A 27,217-nucleotide genomic window follows, 5' to 3' on the forward strand; every position below is an offset into this window, starting at 1 on the left:
CGTATATGTGTGGTTTATGAATGATTGCTAAGTTAAGATCGTATCTGACTAGGTGATTGACGGTTTGAGTTGGTGGACGATTGTGGATCGTATTTTGAGCTGAATTGAAGACGCAGCGGGATTATCGAGGTGAGTAAACCTCACGTGGTTCATATTACGAACCCAATACAATTAATTGCTTATTTTGTTGCAATCATATGAACTATTGTTGGTGTTACTAGACATTCCTGTGTGAATGTCTATATATATATTATTTACGTGAAATAATATGTATTGTTGGAGTTGTGTTGAGTTATTGTTGAGAAACAATACAGTGTGAGAGGTATTGAGTTTATTGTTGAGAAACAATATATTGTGAGAGGTGTTGAGTTTTATTGTTGAGGAACAATAAATTGTTGTGATCTGTGGAGATCACTAGGTCACGAGGTGACCATGGCATCTATTAGTGAATCACGCTCTCGTACCGGGCTGGTGGTTATTAATAGTATTAAATCGTAATCACGTCTGTGGCCGGACGAGTGGTTACGTTCAGTTAGAGCTCTAGTCTGTCTGCCAAATGTGGAGTGACCTTATGAGTGAAATTGAGAGTAACTCATAAGTGTCAATATATATATGGTAACCTTATGAGGGAAATTGAGAGTAACTCATAAGGGTCTATATATATATATGAGTCTGTCTACCAAATGTTGGGAAATCTTATGAGCGAATTTGAGAGTAACTCATAAGTGTCTATATATATATATGAGAGTGAGTGATCTTATGAGCTAAATTGAGAGTAACTCATAAGTGTCTACATATATATATGAGAGTGAGTGATCTTATGAGCTAAATTGAGAGTAACTCATAAGTGTCTATATATATATATATATGAGAGTGAGAAAGTAACGTGGGTTTGTGGTAGTCTTGAAATCTAATAAATCAACAGTTCTTTCTTGTTTACTCATACTGGCTGTAAAAAGCTTACCGGGTTTTGTGTTGTTGCAACTCCCGGTACACTATTCAAATTGTGTAGCGGGTAATCCTACAGGACAGGAGAACCAGGACGGTGATCGTGCGGTTAGAGCAATTGTTAGAGTTTTACAACAATTGTAAGTTGTGAGGTGTGTTATGCTCATTTGAGCTTTATAATATATTGTGAGAGTGAATTGTAATAATGAACTCGAAGTTTCGAGATTTGGTTTTTTGTAATTGTAATTATTCAGGTTTCGGATTTGAATTTATCATTCAAAATTCGGGGCGTGACAGTTTGGTATCAGAGCGTAAGGTGCATATTTGGTGATGTGTCAATACCTTCCGAGTGATGGCCCGTCTGCAGCGGATCCCCATCGTGTGCTCTTCGGTATTGGCTAAGTCATTGGGTATGCGTGAGTGTTGGGAGTTGTTTAGGCCGCTAGGTCGTTTAGGGAACGTGAATACCTTCCCTATAGTATTGACTTGGTTAATATGAATTTGTATTTGACTTATACTGTGTTTTAAGTGTTATACATGTCTTAGCCAAGCATACTATACTCCTTAGGTGATGGAGATTCGAAGGGGTTGTACTTAGAACCTTACAGTTGTCTTGTAGGTTCGTATTGGAATAAGTTCAGTGGCCGCGAGTTACAATCCTTGAGGAATAGGAACCTCTTGATTCAACTCTGTTAAGTCAACGAGGATTGTTTTATGGAAATGAGGTTCTTTTGATTGTTGAAGTGTTTGGTTGAAGACATGGTGTGGACCTATGCACGTACCTAGTGTGGATACGAGTATGAATTGTTATAAATTTTGTCTTCTTAAGTTGGACGTACAGATGTTTAGATGAGGTGTACGTATCAAGGATTAGATATCTTGTTTTATAAAGAGACGTCTTAGTGGAGTTTTGGTAATTGACATGTGATACGTGATTAAAGTGACTCTGAGGCAATTATGCTGACCTTGTGTGAGATTGAATTCTTAGTGTAGACTAAGAAGGTTGTGTGGTGATTTTATATACACTACGTGATGAACTTTTAGAAGGAAAAGTTATGAGTAAAAGTATGGGTTTTTCCCTGATGTCTATAGCAGACTTGTGAATATAGTTTTGTTCAAGTGAATGAAATTGAATTTTGAGGCCTATGTATGGTGCAGGAAGAAGCATGGAGGACATGTTAGAGTCAGGCAAGGGTTTGCCTTTGGTGATTGATTTTAGGTGATATAGTTAAACGCAATTTCAGATATTGATTTTAGTGACTTTGTTAGGTATCCATAGTGGTTCAAGTGAATTACTATGTGATATGGAGTTTGATTCGATTTCTGAATCGCTAAATGTTAGGGATTGAATTGTGGTGAGTTTTTGTTGAAGCAATTGATAGATGAAATTATCGAGATTCTATAAGAGTTGTAAGAGTAACTCTAAAGACGTGGGTTTTTCCTAGCTAACTCAGGATGTGTTTAGCTTTATAAATCCCTAATCCTATCGATGAAATTGTTGTGTTTGGTTTGACTCAGAGGATACTAGCTAGACCTCGATGCGACTTAATTGATTGTTGGATTCTTTTTGAGTGATTGTTTTTATTGCATCATTATGAAAGATGTGTGCAGTAGAGTTGTTTATGGTTTTGAAAATAGTATTGGGTGACCAAGGTTCGATCCTTGGTGTTGTTGTTGGTTAAACAAAAAGAAAAGAAAACATGCACACCATCTTATTGATTTTATATTACAAAAAAAAAAAAAAAAAAACGAGGACTATGCTATACTAAGCCTAGTCAGCAGCTCCGGATGGATTTAGGCTGAGCTCAAGAGAAACGTTTGAGCCACTGTGGTAACCGCCTGAGCCACCAGAATAGTAACCAAAAGCGCTACCTTCCTCGGAAGTAGCCTTCAGGTTACCAAAGACGTCCTCGCCGTGCACGGGGAACAGAGGAAGAGTTTGAACCTCCTGGTGATCTCCTCCTCGTTGTTGCAGGGATGTTTGTCCTCCTGTTGTGCCAAAAGAGTTGTACTGGTATTAGTGTTGAAGTGTGAGGAAGAATACGAAACAAAATTTAAGTAAATAAATCCTTCATTACCAGTAGAATAGGTGGAACCAAAGTTGAGATCAATGGATCTACCATCATCAGTAGAACTAGTGGACCCAAAATTGATGTCAATGGATCCACCAGCTGGCCCAAAATTGATGTCGATGGATCCACCAGCACCAGTAGAACCAGTGGACCCAAAATTGAGATCAATGGATCTACCAGTACCAAGAGAACTAGTTCTCATGGGCACTGGAGCAGCCTGATTACACCTATTCATCTGCTTCTCTCGAGCCCTGACGTTCTGGAACCAAAAGTAAATGTTCTTACCCTCAACATACCCATACTGGTTCAGCTGGAGACAGATCTCGTGAATCTGCTCTGTAGTTGGGCACTTAAATCCCTTGACATAGTAAAGATCCTTGAGGATTCTTATTTGTTCTGGAGTAGGAATCCACCTGGTACGGCTTCGCCAGAAATCCATGTTGGCACTACTTCCAGCTGCTTGGGTGTTTCCTCCCTCCTCTGTTGGTTGCTGTTGTTGTGGTTCCATTTGTTGCGGGGTTTGGAGCTCCATTAGTTGCAGAGTTCGTGGCTCTTGGGTCATGGGGTGAGAGGATGTGGAAATCGAGGAATACATGGTTTAGTGTTTGAGGGAGATTTTGTTAGAAGGATTGGAGTTGTTGAACTGGTGATTGGAGATCTGAGATTCTCAGAGGAAAGATGAGATCGAATCTTCAAATGGAAGAAAAGATCTGAGAAAGAAGGATTGAAGATTTGGAGGAAAAGATTGAAGATCTGAAAGTTCAGAGGAAAGATGGGATTGAATCAACTAGATGGGAGAGAAGATCAGAAGAGAAGGATTGAAATTGATGAAGAAAGGATTTGAGTTTCGAGAGGAAGGCTGCAGAGTTTGAGAGAGAATGGCTGGGGAAAATTTCTTTTCTTTGGTGTGAACAGTTTTTCTCCAGGATGCACCTATTTATAGAACGAGGTGAGCAGATCTCCACCGTTGGATGGACGATCTCTGAGATTCAATCCACGCGTTGGATTAAAGTCGCCCCGAAACCCGGAAAAGCTGTTGGCGCGTGGAGAGCGTGTAAGGGGACCGAGGGAATCTCGAGGCGCTGTGGCAGACAGCTGTAGCCGAAAGCAGATTTGACTGCCGTAAATCACGGAAGGGATAAGCCGTGACACAAGTGGGCCGTACTTGGGCCTGTCTCGGATCAAGGCATCACTGTAGCTGTGGGTGGAGGCCTGATGGGCCGAGTTTCAGAAACAGTTTTGGACATGATGGGCCGAGTTTCTGAAACAGTTTTGGATGAGTTGGGCCGGATTTCTGTAACAGTTTTGGATACGTTGGGCTGGGTTTCTGCAACAGTTTTGGATGTTTTGGGCCGAATTGTTGAAACAGTTGAAACAGTTGGTTTAAATAAAAGGATTGGTATGGATAATAACGTGAGCAGCCGTGCTCGAGTGGTTGAGTGTACAGTTCGTGTACAAGAGGTCTGAGGTTCGAACCTCGCCTCTCGTTTATTTTTATTATGTTCGTTTATGACATAATAAGTATAAAATTTGTACACATTATATTAAGCACAGCTTGTGCTCCAGTGGTTGGGGGACAAAGGTTTCGTGCGGCAGGTTGAGGTTTCGAACCTTGCCTCCCCCGTTATTTTATTTATGTCACTGATGACATAATAAATATAACACGTGAGCATATATTAATGAAGGCAGCTCTTGCTTCAGTGGTTGGGAGCAAAACCTTCGTGTTCGAGGTCGGGAGTTCGAACCTTACCTCTTACAAATATTTTTGGATCTCGTATATGCTTGATATACGGACGTATATACGGTATGTACGGTATACATACGTATATACGGTCTGTACGGTATGCATACGTATATACAGTTGTACGGTATGCATACGTATATACGGTCTGTACGGTATGCATACGTATATACAGTTGTACGGTATGCATACGTATATACGGTCTGTACGGTATGTATACGTATATACGGTATGTACAATTTCATACCGTAGCCGAGCTGGAAGTTGGTGGGCCGATTGGTAGGCCCAAATAGTAAGCCCAAATGGTAAGCCCAATTGTTCGGCCCGAATAGTAGGCCCAAATGTTAAACCCAAAGTGGTTTGGGCCGGTTCGAAATGTGGATGGTCCGATTTCTTCAGGCCCAATTGGCCAGCCCTAGTGCTTAGTCCAAGGATTGAGCAAGCCCAAGTCATCATCATTGGGTGACATAATTTATTGGCGTGCTTTTGGGGATGATTTGTTTTGAGTGATGCATCTCTATGGTTGTGAAGAGTGGTGCATGCTTAAGTTTTACTATGGAGATTTACCGTGATGCTAATTGAGTAGCGAAACACTTTGTGGGAGTGTTTACTGTGCTTGTATGCCAGTACAGAGTGATGATCTATGTGAAGATCTATGTGATGATCTATGTGAAGATCTATGTGAGGATCTATGAGATGATCCATGTGACGATTTTGTGTATGTGATGTGGAGTGTTGTTGAGCAGTTGTTGTGTGAGTTTACGTTTGTGATGAAAGGATTTAGTGGCCATAGGAATGTATTTTTATACAAGGGCTATGGCTTTGTAGATTACTACAGATTTGGAAAAGATGGAGATCCTATAGTTAGGTCAACCTTAATCGAGAGGAATTGACTTACGCTTAAATTTCGGGACGAAATTTCTTTAAGGAGGGTAGACTGTAATACCCCGGAAAATCCCAATTAAATTCCATGGTTTTTTAGAAATGATTTCACGATAGTAGGAGCGAGTACGAAGCTTGGAAAAGTTGTGGAATTAGTTCGAACGATTTTATTTTCGAAAACGAACGTTTTTAGGGGGTCAACAAAGTTGACTTTTTATACGTTCAAAATTTGGGAAAACTTCCTTCATAAAAGTTGTAGAGCTCGTCGATATGATCGCGTGCATATGTCGAACGAAATTTTTGGAGTTCGTACGATTATGTTACGAATTTTGGAAATATGAGATTCTTTTTTTATAATCTCTTTTCCTCGGATTCTCTTTTTTTTTCTTTTCTTTTTCTTCCTTTTCCTTTTCCTTTTCCTTTCCTCCGGGTCTCCTTCCTTCTTTTTCTTTTTCTCTTTTTTCTTCTTCTTTCTCTCTCTCTCGTTCTCCCTCGCATCCGAAACGAAGAAAAAAAACAGAGCAGCAGCTCTTCGATCAATAGCTCCTCCCTTAGTCCACCAAACGGCGTCGGACCACCGCCATTAGTTTCGCCTCAACCTTGCGCAGATGCTGGAGGCAGCCTTGCGCGGCGGTACGACCGGAAACGACGGCGGAGGCACGAGTCCGATTCAGCCCAGTTTTGGTTCGAAGCTTGATATCTCGAGCTACAAGCCACCAAAGCTCATCAAACTTCACCCACGAGCTCACCTCAACTTCCTGAAGCTCCCAGAAGTAACCTTGCACGGCGGCGTGGCTTGTGGTGGCGACTGGAAGCTCAACCCGACCTAGATCGAAACCGGACTGTGGAGCTCGATATCTCGAGTTGTGGAGGTTCGTTTTGAGTGATTCTTGAACTGGAGAGCTCACCTTGAACTTCTGAACAAATATCCAGAAGGGATCGAAGCCATTGGAGGACCTTTTTACGTCAAACTGGAGCTCGCCGGTTTCTGCAGATTTTCCGGCCAACTCGACTGTTTTGGTATTTTTCAACCTCTTCCCATTAATTTCTGATCTTGTGCTAGTTATGAATATTGACCAGCATGTAAAAATAAAGAACTTTCATGTTGGAAGTTTTGGCTAATTTTGACTTTGAATGGGTGGCGGTGCCGCCACTGTGATGGTGGTTTCCGGCGACCTCCGGCCACCCCAAGGACAGTTTCTGTCCATTTTTGTGTTCTACATGTCGATACGATCATTTCGATATATTATACGCAATTTTTGGATATCGTATGATTTAGTTATGAATTTTATGATTTCGATTAATTTCGATCGTTCGATTAATGTTTCTTGAAGATCGGACAGTCCGATGGACTTGTAGTTTTGATATGTTGATCGTATGACTGTTCTGATGACTTTGAGAGGTCACGGACGAAGATCCGACCGTTGGATCTTCGTATAATTGTGAAATAGTGTTTCGGAAGGCGATTCGTGAGAATCCGACCGTCGGATTTCCATAAAAATTTGTGGAGATGTTTGTAAGGACGATTCAGGAAGATCCGACCGTTGGATCTTCGTGATAATTTTGGAGGATGATCCTAAGGGCGATCCGTGAGGATCCGACCGTTGGATCATCATATAAATTCGATCTGACCGTTGGATCATCATTAAATTAGAATCCGACCGTTGGATTTCCGTATATGTGTGGTTTATGAATGATTGCTAAGTTAAGATCGTATCTGACTAGGTGATTGACGGTTTGAGTTGGTGGACGATTGTGGATCGTATTTTGAGCTGAATTGAAGACGCAGCGGGATTATCGAGGTGAGTAAACCTCACGTGGTTCATATTACGAACCCAATACAATTAATTGCTTATTTTGTTGCAATCATATGAACTATTGTTGGTGTTACTAGACATTCCTGTGTGAATGTCTATATATATATTATTTACGTGAAATAATATGTATTGTTGGAGTTGTGTTGAGTTATTGTTGAGAAACAATACAGTGTGAGAGGTATTGAGTTTATTGTTGAGAAACAATATATTGTGAGAGGTGTTGAGTTTTATTGTTGAGGAACAATAAATTGTTGTGATCTGTGGAGATCACTAGGTCACGAGGTGACCATGGCATCTATTAGTGAATCACGCTCTCGTACCGGGCTGGTGGTTATTAATAGTATTAAATCGTAATCACGTCTGTGGCCGGACGAGTGGTTACGTTCAGTTAGAGCTCTAGTCTGTCTGCCAAATGTGGAGTGACCTTATGAGTGAAATTGAGAGTAACTCATAAGTGTCAATATATATATGGTAACCTTATGAGGGAAATTGAGAGTAACTCATAAGGGTCTATATATATATATGAGTCTGTCTACCAAATGTTGGGAAATCTTATGAGCGAATTTGAGAGTAACTCATAAGTGTCTATATATATATATGAGAGTGAGTGATCTTATGAGCTAAATTGAGAGTAACTCATAAGTGTCTACATATATATATGAGAGTGAGTGATCTTATGAGCTAAATTGAGAGTAACTCATAAGTGTCTATATATATATATATATGAGAGTGAGAAAGTAACGTGGGTTTGTGGTAGTCTTGAAATCTAATAAATCAACAGTTCTTTCTTGTTTACTCATACTGGCTGTAAAAAGCTTACCGGGTTTTGTGTTGTTGCAACTCCCGGTACACTATTCAAATTGTGTAGCGGGTAATCCTACAGGACAGGAGAACCAGGACGGTGATCGTGCGGTTAGAGCAATTGTTAGAGTTTTACAACAATTGTAAGTTGTGAGGTGTGTTATGCTCATTTGAGCTTTATAATATATTGTGAGAGTGAATTGTAATAATGAACTCGAAGTTTCGAGATTTGGTTTTTTGTAATTGTAATTATTCAGGTTTCGGATTTGAATTTATCATTCAAAATTCGGGGCGTGACAGGACTGGAGGAGGAGGGTGACTCAAAGCAAAAGCCGCCGCCGTGGAGGTAGAGTAGGAGGGGGAGCTTCCGGTCAGCGGTTATGGGTAGGATTATGCCAGCCGAGATGGGTGGGTCGGTTGAGATGGTGACGTGTTTGGATTAGACCCCGGTGGGACTTTGTCGAGGAGGGATGGGTTCGGTGGATGGTGCCGTCTTTGTGGATGGAAGAAGAGGAACTCGTGTAAGACCGTCGGAGTGATCGGCGATGACGACCATTGGAGAAATGGTAGAGTAGTGTTGATGGTAAATGATTGATTGAGAAGGTTTAATTGGGTGGGTGCAGTGTGGATTTATGCAGAGATTGAACTAATTGTTCTGTGTATTTGTGAGTGAACTAATTGTGTTTGCATTGAACCAAAAAATAAAAAAAAACTTGCCACACATTTGGAAAGGATGAGCATGAGCTGATCCAAATCATGGGATGTGGGAAGATGATATATTTGCAGGGGTTTCTCTTCTGCCTTCTAGAGTAAAAAGAAGCTCAATAAAACATCTAAAACATATGGTCATTCTTGAGAAAGCAAAACCCAGAAAACAAAATCAAGTTTGAAAGATTTGTGTTTCAATTAAGTGTAGAATTTTGGTATCAATTTAGAAGATTTGTGTTTTAAAATCGGGCATCAATTTTGGTATCAATCCTTCTTCATTGTATTCATTTGGCAATGAATCTAGGCAGTTTAATATTTTCTTCTGTTTTGGAGAGGATGATGATCAATAACTTAATATAGCAGCTTCATATATCTAAACCAATAATTGATATAAAAGATATTGTCAATTTGGTTTTGCTTTTTGCATTTCAGCCATAGAAGAGAGATGAGAGAAAACTAAAAGAAGAAGAGATGAGATCGAGTAGGTGGAAAGGCCAGAGAGACAGAGTTTTGGAAGCTGAGAATAAGGGCAAATGTGGAATAGTATAATAAAAAGATAGAAATGGAAGTAAAAAATATTAAACAAATGAAAGGGGAGTGCAAATTTCACTCCTCATAGTCAAATGTGAAGCTCCTAAAAGTTTGAAATGAAAATAAAAGTAAAGATTCTAATCGTTGACCGTCCAAATGACCAGTAGACATGTAATTCTGGGTACAAGATATAACATTTATAGTTGATGCCCTCATGTACGATTCAAATCGTACTCAATAATGAAATTTCTCCTTTCTTCAAAAAAAGAAAAAGAATGTTTGCTTTGATAATGATACGTGGATTTAAATTCATTAGTTCAGATTTAAAAGAATCTTGGCTTTAAAGGAAAAATTAGAAAACAAAAGTGAATACAATCACTTGAGAGAATTGCAATAAGAATGGTTCGATATTGGAACAATATAGAAGGAAAACTAGGCGCACCCTTCATGATTGAAAAAAATATTATAAGATTTCATGAGAATTATTTTCACAATCACCTTTCTCAATTGCTCCCCCCAAGGAAATAGTACTCTGGATAGATTCTCTATGTTCATTCCTTATAGTATAGCTATGCACAGATTCTATACTTTCATCTATATTTATCGAGTATTTCAATGATTCTTTTCCTTCTGGCTGAAAAGAGTCAAACGAAGCAGGTTCTTGCTCTTCCCCTTGATTCTTCAAATCCTCCTCATAATCAACAAATTCAAGATTTCGCAATATATCCGGAATTGCAAAGCCATTGTCATCCACTATCCCAGTTCCCATTTCAATATCAATTTTCTCTTTTGAGCTCATAATACCTTCTCCAAGATCTGGAGCTACGGATTCTACAATCACCTGTTCATCTGTGTCAATGAATGATCGGAATCTAATCACTGAAGGAGGAATGCTGGAGAAAAAAATTTCTTTGAAGTTCCAAATCACTCCTTTGTTATATGGGTTCTCCTTCTTATCATAACGATACCGGAAGTTCTCATACGTCGTCTGCACAAAATAAGGATTAGAGTGATCAACATTTAGTGAGGAACTGAGCTAGGGGGAGACTAAAGCTTAAGTAGCTCAAAAGCTGAAAGAGTGAAATGTTTCAACTTTTAACCATTCTAAGAAATCCATTTGCAGAGAGAAAATGACACATTTTCTTTTTATTGGGTAAATAGCATGGTGATATCAACTGATATCAATGAGCATGAGAAAAAGTGACGGGCGTGGTTATAAACACCTACCCGTTTGAGTCCATTCACATGGTTAAAATATCGAAGAAGCAAACAATATGAACTATTTAAACTAATACAAATGTATATATAGTGTAGGTATAAAAACCAAAAATTACCCTTTTTATTATATGAAAGATTACACAATGTTAAATAAGTAGTAAAGGCTTTGGACAAAAGTCGAAACCAATTACGGAGGATTGCAAATAGATGAACTTTTTCATATTAGGTTGTGCACTTTGGTTGACATCCTTTTTGTTCTTTATGCATTGAATGTGTTCTTGAGTAGCTAGTTTTCTAGACTATGATTGCATGTTCAATATGTTTAATTTAGGTGCTTTCACTTAGATTGAATATTCAATGAAAGTAAAAAATGGGAAATCGTTTGCTTATTAACGTTTCACATGGTCAACTTCTTTCTCATGACATAGAAGATCAACTATAGGATTTGTGATTGGATTTCATTCATATGGATGCGGTTTTGATCTTTGTTCCTTGTGTTCCACCCTTGTATATGTGTTTTTACAATTTCTTTACTTTATTTATTTTAGTTTTTAATTTTATAATCCTAAAACCCGGCCCCTAATTTTGATCTCATGTAATTTTGTTTATTTTTGTAAATAATAATTCATACTTTTTATTAATTCTTTATTTGTTTATGCAATTACAGGTGTATCCTCAATCTCCGGCTTGAACGATCCCTACTTATTCTATACTGACAACTACATTTTGCAGGGTTAAATTGCGTGCTACTTATAGCGTGTCGATATGCAGACCCTACAAGTTTAACTACATGACTATAGTTGCGTACCATTGATTCCTTAGGGAGAAGACAACAATTGATCTAGAGGCCACAAGCTAATATCTCCATTAATAAAGATATGATAAAGACACAAACAACGAATTAGATTATAAAACATAGAAATTACTAATAAGGTTGTTTCTTATGTCACTACGTGCTATCAAAGCTCAAGCCTAAACTTATAAATTATATGTATCTGTATCTTACTCAAATTTCAAAAGAAGTTGGACAGGACAAATTGTACCAGAGAAAACTCATGTTCAATTGTTATGGTAACCGAAATAACTGTAGCAGTACCATTTATTACTGTTACTGATCTGTAAGAACTTTCAGTTAAAATAAGAGAAATAGGAACCTGTATTTCCCTTGGGGACCATTTCCAATGGAATGATGGTCCGCATGGAAATTTCTGGCCTCCTGGTCCACTATGTTTTTAAGGTAGAAAATTTCCTAAATTTAACCTTTAGAATATAATTTGCATATTTAGTTCCACTAAAATGAGATTGAGCAACCTCACCTGGTTGGTGCATATCAAGTAGGAATGGAAAATTGTAAGGCCACCCACAAACCAAACAGCAATGAAGCAGTAAGCTAAAAGGAAATCTGATAGAATATCTTTTGACATAGCTGTCCGGATATTCTTGGTCTCAATAATGTTCACCCAAGTGAAGGAGAACACATATATGCACAGTATGGTTGATGTTGATATGAACATTAAGAAAAATCGATAGTTACGCTGCAAGAAAACATATAAGCGGACTGTTAGTTTCCAAGTAGACATGGGAACAGTATAATTTGTAAAGATCTTCTTTTTTTTTTTTTGAGGAAAAAGAGATAACTTCATTCATTTATTCATGGCCAGAAGGCACGTACATCAAATGTTGTCTTACACCAAAATCATAAATGGTATAAGCTACCAAATAAAGGACATGTGACCCTCACTGTTAACACATGCGCTCACTTATTGAGCCTACATACAAGAGATCAACTCCTCACTACAAGATCTTCTTACCCAAAGAAATAGTAGTAATAATAGTAAAATTATAAAAAATAAAAACTTAATTCATCCAAGTTATTATCACACATAAGTTGATTTTCTAAAAAAAAAAAAAAAAGACGGTAAAACCCATGGAGATATCTAATAAGAAATATGACATTATGAATGTTAATATACTGGTGTTTACAGCCCTGATTTATCTGAGGAATCATTGCAGATGATTGAGTGCCCTGGTGTTAATATACTAGTTGATGTGAGTTATTTGCTCAAGTATAAATAAGTGTAAGTGCCAAATGGCCAGGCATGTCATGATGAATAATTATTATCAGAGTATTCTGAGTTTTTTTTTTATTATTTTTTTTATTTGTGATGGGGAATGTTGGTGTGTGAAGCCTAGTTTGGTGATGAGAAGCCTATGGGTGATTCCTAGTTCATAGTTTTCGATTTATATCCTACAAAATCTGTGTGTTAGAAGTTCTAAACTTTAGAGTTTGTTGATCTTGGGGTCTAGGCAGTGAGTTATACTACATCAAAATTCTGAATTCTAAACAATACAGATAATTTTCTGATCAACTATGCCACAATAAATTAAATATTTTCACTAAAATATTAAACAGATGCAATTTCATCGGTTTAGTAAGATCTACTCTACTCCAATTGGTCATCACAGATGAAATTAATATGGAAAGTGCTCATTTAAGCTATAACTTACAATTCCAATGCACTGGCCAACCCATGGACAATGATGATCAAACCGCTGAACACAATTGTTGCAGATAGAACAATGAGATGCACGGGGAGGCCGATAAAGAAAACAAGTATCACAGTACTTCACTTTTACCGAGTGACCATTAATATTGACCTCTTTTGTTCGCGGTAGTTTCAGATGAGGAGTTCTTCCATTAACCCACTCCATGGATGGGGTGGTTACATTAAATGCTTCATCTGATTCAGGTGGATTTGAATTTCTAGGAATTATCCCAGGATCTCGACCAGATGTCAAGAGTAGAAATGTTAAATCCTGCAAAAAAGTGCTAAATCTCATTGTTGTGGCAAATTACTACAAGAACTAGCAATTTTAACAATACAGTATTTAATGGTCCCAAATTTAATTTCTGATTAAAGTGATATAGTTGTCGAGAGTTGTAAGACCTCGGAAATTTGTTATTAATTCCTAAATGTTTTCTGGGATTAATAAAGTGTTCGTTTGTACGATTTCGTGGTTCGAGGGTGGAGTGGAATTATTTTCGGACGAATAATTATTCGAAGTACACGTTTTAGGGGGGTTACGAAGTTTGACTTTTCATACATTAGGTTTCTGCAGAAACTTCCTTCATGAAAGTTATAGAGCGCGTCGATACGAGTTCGTGGACATGTGGAACGCAAGAATCAGAGTTCGTATGAGAAAGTTATGAGCGATTGAAATTTGGGGAAATTTCTATAAATATAAGAAAATCCGAGTTTTTTTTCATAAATTCCAAAACTTCCGAAATTTCCATTTTCTTCCCCATAATTCTCTCTGTTCTCTCGCCTCCGCGCAACCCGACCCGAGGCGAAACCCGGCATCCCGACCCGACTGGATCTTTCATCTCCGGCCACGTCCGGCGACGGGACAAGCCAAGGAACACTCAGACTTGCCTCGCCGACTTCCCTGTGGTGGTGGGTTGATCGGTGCCTCGCCCGAATTAGCAGATCTGAGCGCCCAAAGTTTATGCTTTCGGGATCCGACCGGTTTTCCGATCTACGGCGACTTCCCGGCCTATCTCTTCGCGGTTCTGGGATTGCCTCTTCCTGCTGATCATCTCCATATAGGCCTTTCATCACGATTTGGGGTGTAGAGCGCTAAATCAAGGTTTGATTTTTTCTATGGTCCTGATTCGATCTGGAATCTGATCAGACGCACGAGATTAATCCAACTTCCAAGCTTGATCTAGGACGATCTAGACCGAATCTCACTTTGCTCCAGGTATGAAAGTGGCTCATCTCTTCATTTTGAACATGTTTGTAGTTGGTGACTTTGGCATCGGAGGTGGTTGATCCGGCGTTGACCGTCGTGGTTGACCACAATTTGAACCACCGCTTGTGGCGGCGCGTGGTGGCGCGTCTGGTCTTATTTTTGTGTTCTGTTTTCAGTTTATCCATCTACACATCGATACGGTCGTTTTGATATATTATAAGGTTATTTTGGAGAAAGTTGATTCATGTTAGGATTTTAGGGTTTTCGATTCGTTTTGGTTTTCGATCAGTGAGGATTTGGCCGTCCGATCGACTTGTAGTTTTGATTTATTGATCGTATGACTGTCCCAATGACTTTGTGTGGTCATGGGCGATGATCCGACCTTTGGATCATCGTTTAAGTGTGTTATGAATCAATTGCTAAGTTAGGATCGTATTTGTTTAGGTGATTGACGGTTTTGTTTGGGCGGACGGTTGTGATTGTGATTTTGAGCTGTATAGAAAATGCAGCTGGATTAGAGGTGAGTAAATCTCACGTGGTTCATTTACGAACAGATTTATTTATTACGCAGAATTACTTGTTTAATTGTTAAATCATTTTCGAAATAAATTATTTGTTTTAAAATATATGAACTTGATCGACAACGGTTCATGGGTAAGTTAAAACAATGTTTTGATATAAAATGATTTTCTAGAAGTATAATTTATAAAACTATAGTTGGTATTAATGGTCATTCCTGCGTGAATGATTACGTATATATATATATATTTACGTGGAATATATATATATGGATGGTGTGACATTGTGATGTGCGTATGAACTGTGAATTATTCAGAATGTGGTTTTGTGCGTTTACTCTTTGTGGAAAATTCATTATATCAGGGGCTTGTTGATTTGTCATGTTAAAATAGTAATTGAGTTGGGGTAACATTTTGAGTCATGTGGGATTCTTTGTAAATGTTTGCTGATCTTCGGATCTGGAGTCACTGTGGGTGACCGTTTGCTGATCTTCGGATCTGGAGTCACTGTGGGTGACCGTTTTCTGATCTTCGGATCTGGTGTTTATTTGGAGTTGATGGGTGATCATCTACTTTAGTCAAAGTCGATGGGTGAACATCGACTATCGACTTTAGTTTGGAGTTGATGGGTGATTATTGACTTTAGTGTGAGTTGTTTGACTTCTTCATTTATTTTCCTTTTCCTTCTAATTGTTGAATTTTATGTAATCTCCTGAACTAAGTTATATGCAGGGATTACTGTCTTTTGAATTGTTTGTTTTAATGTAATCTCCTGAACTAAGTTATATGCAGGGATTACTGTCTTTTGTATTGTTTGCTTTATTGTAATCTCCTTAACTAAGTTATATGCAGGGATTACTGCCTTTTGTATTGTTTGCTTTATTGTAATCTCCTGAACTAAGTTATATGCAGGGATTACTGCTTTATGTATTGTTTGTTTTAATGTAAATTCCTGAACTAAACTCTATGCAGGGATTATTGATTTTGCTAAATTCTTATTGTGGGTACAGTTGTGGGTTGTGATCTGTAGTGATTGATAAATGAGTTGGGATGACATGATTTTGGCAACATCTTGATGGAAATGAGTATGATTTCCTTGCTGTGCCGTTGAGGTAAAGGAATAGTGATCTAATAGATTGTGGGGACGTAAAATGAATTGAGAGACAGAGCATGTGGGTTTTTAATTGGGTTGAAATTGTTGAGCATGTTATTGATTAATTTGAACTTGACGTTTTGTTGTGATAATTGCATATTGTTTTTGTTAAGCTAAGATGGTGAAAGCATGTATTTTGTGAAATTAAATGTTGTTGCTTTAATTATCTCACGAGCTGAGAAATTATAAGCATGAGTGACGTGAGTCACTTTAATTGAGTTTACTCATACGGGCTGAAAAGCTTACCGGGTTTGTTTTGTTCATTCCCGGTGCACTATTCTATGGTGTAGGGGTTTTTGTGCAGGTTTGATTATCGAGTGATCATTATCAAAGCTGAGGTGTACGTTCGATGGCGTGGACGTGGAAGGTTGCTCTTAGTTTTAAGTCTTCTGCTGGGTAGTGAGTTGTGGTGGGTGTGTTTACTTATTGAATTGTCATTCAGTTTGATTTGTAAACTATCTGTAATGTAATATGTGACTCTAAAGAACGAGTCGGTATTGACATTGTGAGTTTAGTTTGTTTGTTGTTTAGTTTAAATGAAAATTTTCTATATATGTTTTCTTGTGTTTGTTCTCGCGTTTCAGATTTGAATTTCCTTTATTCAAAATTCGGGGCGTGACAAGAGTGGACAGCATTCTCCTTGAAATTGTCTGATGGCTCAGATTCACAACCATAAGAAAAGTATAAAGGTAAAGTCCAAAAAAATTTGACAAGAAACATAAATTGGATGTACACGCTATACAATTATTAGCTTTGATGTATTTTGACTTTTTTATTAAATTGGACTGCTGTTATAGGTTAATTTTTCTTTATTAGATAAGTTCTATAGTGGCTTTGGTTTTGCTTTTTCAGTTGTTCCATCTCTTTGGTAGTTTGGTGGATCTTTTTCCACCGATATGTATCCTCTTTTTCTTGTTAATAACATTTAGTTTCCTATAAAATATACCCTATAATTAAAAAATATCTTTAGTGTATTTTATGTTATAATAGAACTTTTTTCCATCACCTTTTGAGATGAAAGTTACCTAATGCATTTCTGCTATTTATTCCAAAACAGAGATCTAAAAAACATTTAGCTAAAAATTTAAAACTAATTGAGTAAAACTACTGAGAATTTAACTGTTGAATCTTAATTATTTCCTAAGAAATGGCGTAAGCTAGGTGAGGAGGATATGGTAATGGTTTCTCTCAATAAAAATTAGCATATAAACTGGAAACAGAAAGAAAAACAAAGTACTTACCAAAGCAGTAAGCAATGAGCCGACAATTAATACAGGATACCAAATACTGTCCTCCTTTTTCGTTACATGTTGGAGTTTAAAATAAACCTTTATACAAAAGGCAATTGCTGGGACAGCAATAAGAAGCACAGACAGAGTAAGAGATGCAACATCAGGACCAAAAACTAATCTTCCCCCAAAGAAAAAGTTCTGACAAAACAAAGAAAAAGTTTCATGAGTGCAAATATTCATATATGTACTTAACTCCTGGCTTATCTTCAACCAAAAGAATAGACAGTTCATAGAGAGAATTTCAAAGAATATAGCTAATTCATGTGATCCAAGGAGCATACATAGAACTCATCATTTTGAAGTTCAACTTGAAGACTTAGTCATATGTGTAGTATGCTTGGGCTGGGGGAAGGTTAGATTCTGATAGGAGAATTCATGTAGGGATACACCTTAAGTAAGGATGAATAAATAAATTAAACAAAAGCATTCATATATTTTGCAGATACAAGGGAAAAGAAGTACATATTAATGTCAACTAATAATCAAGTCATATTGTCATGATACTCATATGCTTCAGTAATACAAGGCAATCAATTGAGTTCATGCTGATCAAAATCAATCAAAAGACAATAACAGTGAAGAGTTAAAAACTCACATTGCTTCCCTTCCAAAGTTGGTAGAGCCTCTTGGGTTTATTGTGTGCCATTAATTACGAAGACAAAACCCAGAAGCTCGAAATTGTTCTATTCCCCTCTCTTCATTATACTTTGTTGTTCCATAGCATCATAAAATTTGAGAAACCCACGAAAAAAATTCAAAAAACACCAGAAAATTTATTTGAAGGAGCAGAGAGAGAGAGAGAGAGAGTTGTGGGCTTAGTTTTGGGATTAACACCAGCACCAAGATGAGCTAGCTCCTCTTCCTCCTTTGTTGTGCTCAACAACAAGCTTTGTTTGTTTGTTGATGGAGAGAGACGGATTGTACCAAGGCCAACAAGACTTTCGCCATCTGTCTCTCTCTCTCTCTCTCCTCTCTAACATGACACACTGCCAACGATGACATCAAGGCGGATGTTCCAATTCTCTCACCGCATTTACGTGCTTAACACCAGCATACACTCATACACTACACTATTTTACTATTTTATTTCAAATTAAAATGATTTGCCACGCATGACTTTGAACAATATGGTTTATTTTAATTTCAAAATTTTATTTTCTTTATCACCTTCTCTTACCAAAATATACGTGCTGTCACAACTATTCTTTTAAATGGACCGACTGAAGAAGACGAGAGATATGTAGGTGGAAATGTGGAATTAGCGGTTGAAATATCTAGCCATACATCGATATATTTTTTCATTTTTTCTTTGAGTGAAGGATATATCATATAGAGAAAATATCTCATGTTCTCTTATTTTGACGAAATTTCTCCGATATTGTGAAATATTTCTGATAAATCATATATTTAGAATAGATTCCGATAAAAAAAAAAAGATATATCTGTAAAATCTGACAACAGAAATAAAAAATCAAAAAGTTACTCAATTATTCACTGAGAAACATTCATGATGGCCTAGTTAGGAAAAGGCCTAATACTCTAATAGAGAGGTAGCCCAACCAGTTTGGAAAAAATGCCTCGAGTTGAAACCTCTCAAGGTGGATTTAAATGAGGTGAAATCCCCTCAAGTGAAATCTGGGTGAGAGAGATTATCTCAAAACGAATCTGGGTGAGGAAAAATCTCCTCAAGGGGAATTTAAGTGAGGAGAAATCCCCTAAAGCGGAAAAGGTGATGGAGGTGAAGGGTATGAACATGGACAATCTTCTATAGGTGGAGGATTAAACCAATTTTCCTATGAAAGTAATTTTGATCATGCTCCCTAAGATGAAGACCACGAGTTAGAACAGCTAGTCATGGTGCTCAAGGGAAGATTGTTTATGGGAGGAGGAATAGAGGCGCAATTGATGATCAAAATAACCTACCATATGTTGCTTCAGTTGCCTTCAGTATTAACTCTATCAATTTAGGCACAAAGGCTTATAGATATAATCAATATGGAGAAGTTTGACCAGTGATCCAGTTGCATTCATCCTTACTATCCCTTTATAGAGGAACAGTCAGTAGCTCAAAAGAGATCTATGATTATCATGTCATCACCAGAATTCGTACTATATGTGTCATATGTTCTGGTTTGATTATTGTACTTTCGTAGGCTAGCGAGCATCTTTTAAACTACCTGAAGTCTCATTTTAGATGTAGATGAAGTTGATACTTATTTCTATTTATATGTAAATCCAATAAATTGAATCTTTCAATAAATTTTCTTTTCAAGAAAATCTCCTATATATTTTTCCGATCATTCTGATATCTTATTTTTTTCAAGAAAGATATAGTTTTAAAGCAAGAGATAGAGAACCAAAGATAGATAACATGTGTTGCAGCCGGTCTTCAAGTTTGGGTGATAATGGTTATACTGTCTACCTTAATTATAACTTCATACTCGTCACTATATAAGTCGTTTTACTTAGTTTCAATTATTGGGTTGCTAATTAGTTCCAATATTACATTTGTAGTCTTAGTTCGTATGTAGGAGTAAGAGCCTTGTGTCTCTTCTTCAGTGTTATATCTTATAGAGAGGCTAGGGTTAAGGTTTTTATGTCCCCCCTTACTAAGTGTACTTTTTATTTTCTTCATCAATAAAATTTCTCTCACACCGTCGAGGTTTTCTTAAATAGATAGAAGTAACAATAATAATCGTACAGAACATTGAAAAAAAAAATAGTAGCCCATTAGTAAACATATTATTAATCAGAAAACAAAATAAATGCTTAGAAAATAAAATAAATTAATGCGCGTGCAGGAAGGCTAGTGATTAGTACTTAATAGTATTAGTTATACACTTAAACTAAGCAAACCCGAATTAAATATTTTTATATCATAAAATAATTTGTTCTTTTCCATGATTGTTGAAACCACTATACTCCTTTTCCAACCACTAAACTTTCATCATGTACTGGTTATATGTACATTAATAGACGACTTCCATGGTATATTTCAAAATAATTAATACGAATTCATGAAGCATACAATGGCTTTTTGGAAGTGTGTTGTTGTTGTATGTGTGCAAAGTACTGAAATAGTTACCTAGGGGTATTTTTTTTTTTTTTTTATCGAAATAGGTCAGCCATTTCATTAAGTTCAGCAAGCAGTACAAAAACGAAACACTCCTATGGGGTCGACAGAAAGCAATCGTTCCTTAGAACCTCATGACACCCTATTCTAGAAGAATAAAATCCCAAAAAAATCCCGAGTACACCCACCTTTTAGGAAATCCACGCACCATTATTCTAACAAAAACCAAGAAACCTCGAAGCAGACATAAAAGGTAAACAACTAAAGCTCTGGTTTTTGCGACCCAAACAAAAATTTAAATGTTACTATGGGCCCTAGAGCCCCATTCCAACCAAAAGCAACCCACAGTCCAGTTGGAATCCCAGATAGCCCAACTTATCAAGCCGTCAACTGCCAGCCCGTATACACCTCCACCTCTGTGAAGCCCAACCTTAGAGATCCCAAAGCAAGGAGCCCAACCACGGTCATCCCAGCAGGAGGACAAGACGACCCTAAAGGCATTGTGGGCTCGAAGCCACCCAATCCTAAAGCCCACAGAGAGGCCCACATCCAGAACCTCCCAGCTGGAGGCCCAATTCGGAAAAACCCTGGCAGCATCCACTCTTGCATCGCCGCCTCCAAACAGCTTGCTGCAGCCATCGCCGACGACCACCTCACCTCCTTCACCATTGCTACCAGCGCCGCTTTTGTCAACAGCCAAGCCGCCGGGGTCCTCACCACCAGCATCAGCACCAAAAGCAGGGCTTCCAACCCTAGATGAATGACCTCCTTCCTTCATAGAACTACCGTCGCCGCCATAGGAACCACCGCACCAGATGTCGAGACCATAAAGGAAGCCCCTGCCACTGAGGTTGCCGTGACCACCAGAAGCAACAGAGCAGCACATCAACCCAATCCAGACCAAAAAATCCACAATCGGGTCTAATCCAGATCCTCCAGCACCACCATAGCAAACCAGTTCCTCCATAACCACCATAGTAAAAGAGAGATCGTTTGACAACCACTTGAGACACGAACCGCCCAGAGGACGACTCCTATCCAAACTTGAAGCAAAGTGACACCGTTGAGACCTGTCGTTGCCACTAAGAAGACGATTAGGAAGGAGGGCATCGCCACCCTTCGGAATCCAAGGTACATAGTGCTATCGAGACCTGCCTCCGACACCACCCAAAAAAGGAGTAGGAAAGGAGGCAACGCCATCCTTCCAGATCCACAGAACAAGACCACCACCAAACAAAGTTGAACGCAGTCGAGATACCTCTCTTGCGAGAGTCAGGAGAAAGCGACGATGAGTATAGCCCGCGCCACCAACAACATCACAATTGGAGAGCCCGGGTGTGGATTTTGAAGTAGCAGCGCCGCCACCGATCAACGCCAATAGTAACCCTAAGGTTTCTCTCACGAGAGAAAACGAGAGCATTTTTTTTAAATACTTGGGGTACCTAGGGGTATTTCTTAGTCAACCCTAATTAGCAACCCAATTAATGTGATCGAGTGAAGCATAGGAAACGAAAAAATAGGCACCTGATATTGGCACGGCTCAATAAATCATTGAGCGGAGTTATTGATCAGCACAATAGCGAGCGAGGTTGAATCGTGCCAATATTGAGTGTTTATCAAGCCGTGACTGAACTAGATTGGAATATAATAGAACTAAGAGGGAGTATTTTCTATGATTGAGACATATATTTCAAGAGCTTCATTGGAATACAAATAAGCAGTCTATCTCTTGAGAGCCAAAACTAAAGAAAACAAGAGGAACTGCATTGGAAGATCAAAAGCATTCTCCAAGAAAACCAGTATGTCTCATTCTTGATCTCCCAAGGGTCGGCGAAAGGCATAATAATATTAAAATTAAAATCACAGCTGGTTGATTTGATCTAACAAGTTCTTGTACGTACAACTACTTGTACTCTCTAAACTATAAAGAACTAACTTTGGAGCCATTGCATTGTTCTCAGTTTAAGAGGCCAGAATTTTAACCTTTATGGACATCCCCAAAATTTGGAGCCAATGCCAACAAATTCAAGTGTTGTCTGCAGGCAAATTAATTGCTCAAATCTTTTGTCTCTGATGTTTCTTAGTGTCATTGTTGTTCTGAAAAATTGCACTAGAGACAAAGTTACAAGGCAAACCTTCATTATAACACCAATTGCATCAAAACAAGAATATTTCCTCATTCTAAATTAAACAAAAAAAATTCCACTTATGACATCAAGTTGCTCCATCAAATTGTCATAATTTTTATCATCAAACCACAATCTGCTGGAAACAACCAACTTTGCACATGATTTTTGCATCACCATGACACCATCACAGGATTAGCATAACCTCACAGCACATTAACAACTAAGCTATTAATTAACAATTTGAAGCAAAGTTTGAAAATTGCTATTATAAGCTGAGAACGGTTATAATGAAGTTATTCAACTACCTGTAATTAAAAGCTTAAAATATTAGAGAATGAACCAACAATGTATTAATAACTAGCACAATGCATCGACTGTCAAACATAGTCTAACTATACTAAACAAGCTGCAACATATTATGTTTGAGGAGACCATACCAATAATCATGCATCATATGTTAAAACCTAAGCTGACCCTAATATATATCGGGTATTGGTTTTGTATGCCATTGAATTTGTAATTCCATGTCCTTCATTATGTATTTGCTAACATGAAACAAGAATTTTATTGTCAACTTGCTTATATCAAACTAAACACTATTATAATAGATGATGATGAATTTGGGTCAACGAGTTTTGATTGGGAGATCAAATGTGAACAACTTGCATGTAATATTGGTAGGATTAGGAGACATATCTAGCTTGTCTCTTATATAGAAATGAAACAAATATAGAATGCCTTTCGTAATTATCAAAGCTGAAAACTGAAATCCCAAGAAAAGTGTTGGAGACAGGCTATAATACAAGTCACTTTCCATAAGTCTTGCCGTCTGATATCTCTAATTCTCCAACTTCCTTAACTTTGTCCACATCCCGCATTGGCTTCTTCTTCCTTTATACCATTTCACTTCTCACTCCTTATGTCTCAAAAACTTCTTCAGGGCTTAGCCAAAAGAAGAAGGAGCTAACGGTACTCACCGGGCTGTGCTTAGATGAGCATCATGGCAATGTCAAAGGCAAAAAAAGGGCGGAATGAAACAAACAAAAGCCTTGAGAGTTTATTGGACATGGACAAAATAGTAGCTGCAAAGATTTCTGTTCCACTTCAATTGTCGAAGATGATTCCAGACCAAGGCCTTGAATTCAACAACCTTTCCTACAGTGTAACAAAAAAAATAAAGAAAGATGGGGTTTGGATCAAGAAGGAAGCTTATCTTCTAAATGGCATCTCTGGTCATGCAGTACGAGGTGAGATTATGGCCATTATGGGGCCTAGTGGTGCTGGAAAATCCACATTTCTCGATGCCTTGGCAGGAAGGATTGCTCAAGGAAGTCTTGAAGGCTCTGTTAGAGTCGAAGGAAAAGCTGTTAGTACGCTTCTCATACTAGTACTATCATCAATTTCCTATATCTCTCTAGAAACAATAAACAAAGATTACATATTACTTGATATTGTTACAGGTTACTACAAGCTACATGAAGATGGTTTCCTCTTATGTGATGCAAGATGACCAGCTATTCCCAATGTTGACCGTGTTCGAGACTTTCATGTTTGCAGCTGAGGTTAGGCTTCCTCCTTCTCTTTCCAAGGATGAGAAGAGAAAGAGAGTCTATGAGCTCCTTGACCAGCTCGGCTTGCAGGTAATAAATTCTTACTCTTTTTCACATGTGTATATGAAGTAAAACAAATAATTTACTTGTATGGACTTGAATAGAGCCATAAACATATATAGAGTGAATGATTATGAGGTTATATAAGCAGACTGCAACACATACATACATTGGTGATGAGGGGAGGAGAGGAGTCTCAGGAGGTGAAAGACGCAGGGTATCAATCGGAATTGACATCATCCACAAACCTTCTCTACTGTTTCTTGATGAACCAACTTCTGGTCTTGACTCCACGAGTGCTTACAGTGTTGTAGAGAAGGTGAAGGAAATAGCTCGAGGCGGTAGCATTGTGCTCATGACTATCCATCAGCCTTCCTATCGTATTCAAAATCTCTTGGACCGCATGACAGTCCTAGCAAGGTACAAATAATCAAACTTATGCATCCTTGCACTTATCTGAATTGTATTCAATCGTGCAACACTATGTAGACATCATACCAAGAATTATAGGCAAGCCTATGTATATGTTCTTATAGACTTATATAGTTCACAACTTCACATAATGCTTATTTAATGTAATGTGGTTGCAAATGCAGAGGAAAACTAATATATTTGGGAAGTCCACATGGTTTGTCTTCTCACCTTTCTGGATTTGGAAGGCCAGTTCCTGATGGAGAAAACAACCTTGAGTATCTCCTGGATGTGATTAGAGAATATGATGAGTCAAATGTAGGACTAGAACCGCTTGTTGTCTACCTTCGCGATGGAATCAAACCTGATCAGGTGTCAAGAACCCCAATTGCAAGAACACTAAGGACACCACGAACTCCTTATAAAAAGACCCCTTCATCTAAACACATGCTCAGCCTCAAGAGCAACTCGACACCTGGACCAAATTCTCGCCCATCTGATGATTATGATGATGAGGAGGATGATGAGTTTGAGGATGAGAACTTTGACAACTCCTTGGAAAGGAAATCAATTCAGACACCAATGCAACACTTTACAAGTGGTGTCTATAACCCTCGTTTAGCTTCACATTTCTACAAAGACTTCTCAGTGTGGATATATCATAGTGTCAAAGGAACTCCTCGCCGCCCACCATCATGGACTCCTGCTAGAACTCCAGGAAGGACCCCTGGAAAGACACCAATGTCAGTGTCAGGACTAAGAAGTGTTGTTGAAAACCAATATGCAACACCTCAACACTACCCTCCTAAGCCAAGTAGGACTAAAGCCCCTGTTGTCTACAACCCTTCCATCGATGACTCTTCATATGGACAATCATATGAAGAGTTTGAGATGGAAGAAGATGAGCTTGATGAGATAGAACTCGGGCCTAAGTTTGCAAACCCCTGGCTCCGTGAAGTTGCAGTCCTCTCATGGCGTACAACACTCAATGTGATTCGTACCCCTGAACTCTTCCTCTCACGAGAGATTGTGTTGGCTGTCATGGCACTCATTCTATCTTCCCTTTTCAATAACCTACATGAGGAGAACTTCAAAAACGTAAACAGGCTTCTCAACTTCTACATATTTGCTGTTTGCCTGGTCTTCTTTTCCTCCAATGATGCTGTCCCGACTTTCATCCAAGAAAGGTTCATTTTTATCAGGGAAACTTCTCATAATGCTTACCGTGCTTCTTCCTACGTCATATCTTCCCTTATTGTTTACCTCCCATTTTTCGCCATTCAAGCTTTCACATTTGCTGCCATAACCAAATTCATGCTTCACCTCAGAAGTAGTCTTTTCTACTTCTGGATAATCTTGTATGCCTCACTTATAACCACCAATGCTTATGTCATGCTTGTGAGCGCCCTGGTTCCTAGTTATATTACTGGATATGCTGTAGTGATAGCTACCACAGCTCTGTTCTTTCTCACTTGCGGCTTTTTCTTGAAACGTACTCAGATCCCAAATTACTGGGTTTGGGTGCACTACATCTCTGCGATTAAGTACCCATTTGAGGCAATGCTAACAAATGAATTCAAAAATATACACTGCTACACTGGCAATGCATCGGATCTTTCACCTGGGCCTTTAGGAGATCTGAAGTTGAGTAAAGTGCACAATGACACACTATCGCTCAGAGGTTGCCTACTGATTGGACAAGATGTTATACAGTCAATGGATATCAATCACGATAGCATCTGGTATGATATCGGAATCTTGCTAGCTTGGGGTGTTCTATATCGGCTTCTCTTCTACATGGTCCTCAGATTCTATTCCAAGAATGAGAGGAAATGATGTCTCTACCATTTTAATTTTCCTTTGCTTTGAAACTAATTTCAAAACATTCTCCTCATGTCGGAGATTATAGCCTATACATGATTAATAGATCAAGAAAGCAAGCTATGTTTCAAAAAAATTTTGTTTAGAAAGACTAGTATAAATAAAAAAGAACTTACATTCCAATTTAATAGTTAAGTTCTATTCAACTAAATCAAATAACAATTTAGACAGGCATTTCTCCATGACACCATTGAAACTAGCCCATAAAGAAATTTTTTTCCAATAAAATGTTCAGATTAGTGATTTTAATTAGGAGACGAACTTTATTTAGTCATTTTACTAGGCCTAGAACAAGAGGCATACCTATTTTAATTAGAACAAACTATGACTGTAGAAAGTACCATACAGTAGCAAAGAGGCTTACACAAGGATTAGGTTATGTTGAGCCTGCATATTGTGCAATCTTCTCTTCTACCGCAGCTTTATCAACACCCACAAACTTATGCAATCTCCTTGCCATTTCTTACAAAGAAAGATGCTGGAACACTGTTGATATTCCAGCTTGCAGCTACATCTCTTGCTGGATCTATGTCAATTTTTGTGAAAATTACTTTTGGGTACGAGCAACTTCAACTATCAAAACACAAGCTAATCCAGGACAATGAACCTCTTCTCCATTTCTCAAAGGATATCACACAGCCACTGATGATGAGCTAAAAGCAAGCGCATAATTTAACCC

General features: G+C 38.2%; 2 protein-coding genes across 3 annotated transcripts; one reads left to right on the forward strand and one right to left on the reverse strand.

The window, feature by feature from the left end:
* Positions 1-9,796: 9,796 nt before the first annotated feature.
* On the reverse strand, positions 9,797-18,089 carry LOC133721827 (probable protein S-acyltransferase 4). The gene is made up of 5 exons (XM_062148568.1): positions 18,030-18,089; positions 17,384-17,572; positions 13,227-13,535; positions 12,035-12,253; positions 9,797-10,488 (listed from the first exon to the last, which is right to left on the reverse strand). Exons 1-5 carry the CDS (start codon positions 18,078-18,080, stop codon positions 9,964-9,966), a joined length of 1,293 nt encoding a protein of 430 aa, XP_062004552.1. The 5' UTR covers positions 18,081-18,089; the 3' UTR covers positions 9,797-9,963.
* A 5,296-nt stretch (positions 18,090-23,385) lies between these two features.
* LOC133722168 (ABC transporter G family member STR-like) lies at positions 23,386-26,682 on the forward strand. Of its 2 annotated transcripts, none has more exons than XM_062148988.1 (4): positions 23,386-24,006; positions 24,097-24,276; positions 24,398-24,666; positions 24,843-26,682. In XM_062148988.1, the coding sequence occupies exons 1-4, from the start codon at positions 23,857-23,859 to the stop codon at positions 26,491-26,493; spliced, it is 2,250 nt and encodes a 749-aa protein (XP_062004972.1). In that variant the 5' UTR covers positions 23,386-23,856; the 3' UTR covers positions 26,494-26,682. The 2 variants fall into 2 exon arrangements, with proteins under 2 accessions (XP_062004972.1, XP_062004971.1); XM_062148987.1 differs by having other exon boundaries at positions 23,387-24,002.
* The last annotated feature ends 535 nt before the right edge of the window (positions 26,683-27,217 follow it).

This window comes from Rosa rugosa, chromosome 7 (genome assembly GCF_958449725.1).
Source record: "Rosa rugosa chromosome 7, drRosRugo1.1, whole genome shotgun sequence".
NCBI classification, from domain to species: Eukaryota; Viridiplantae; Streptophyta; class Magnoliopsida; order Rosales; family Rosaceae; genus Rosa; species Rosa rugosa.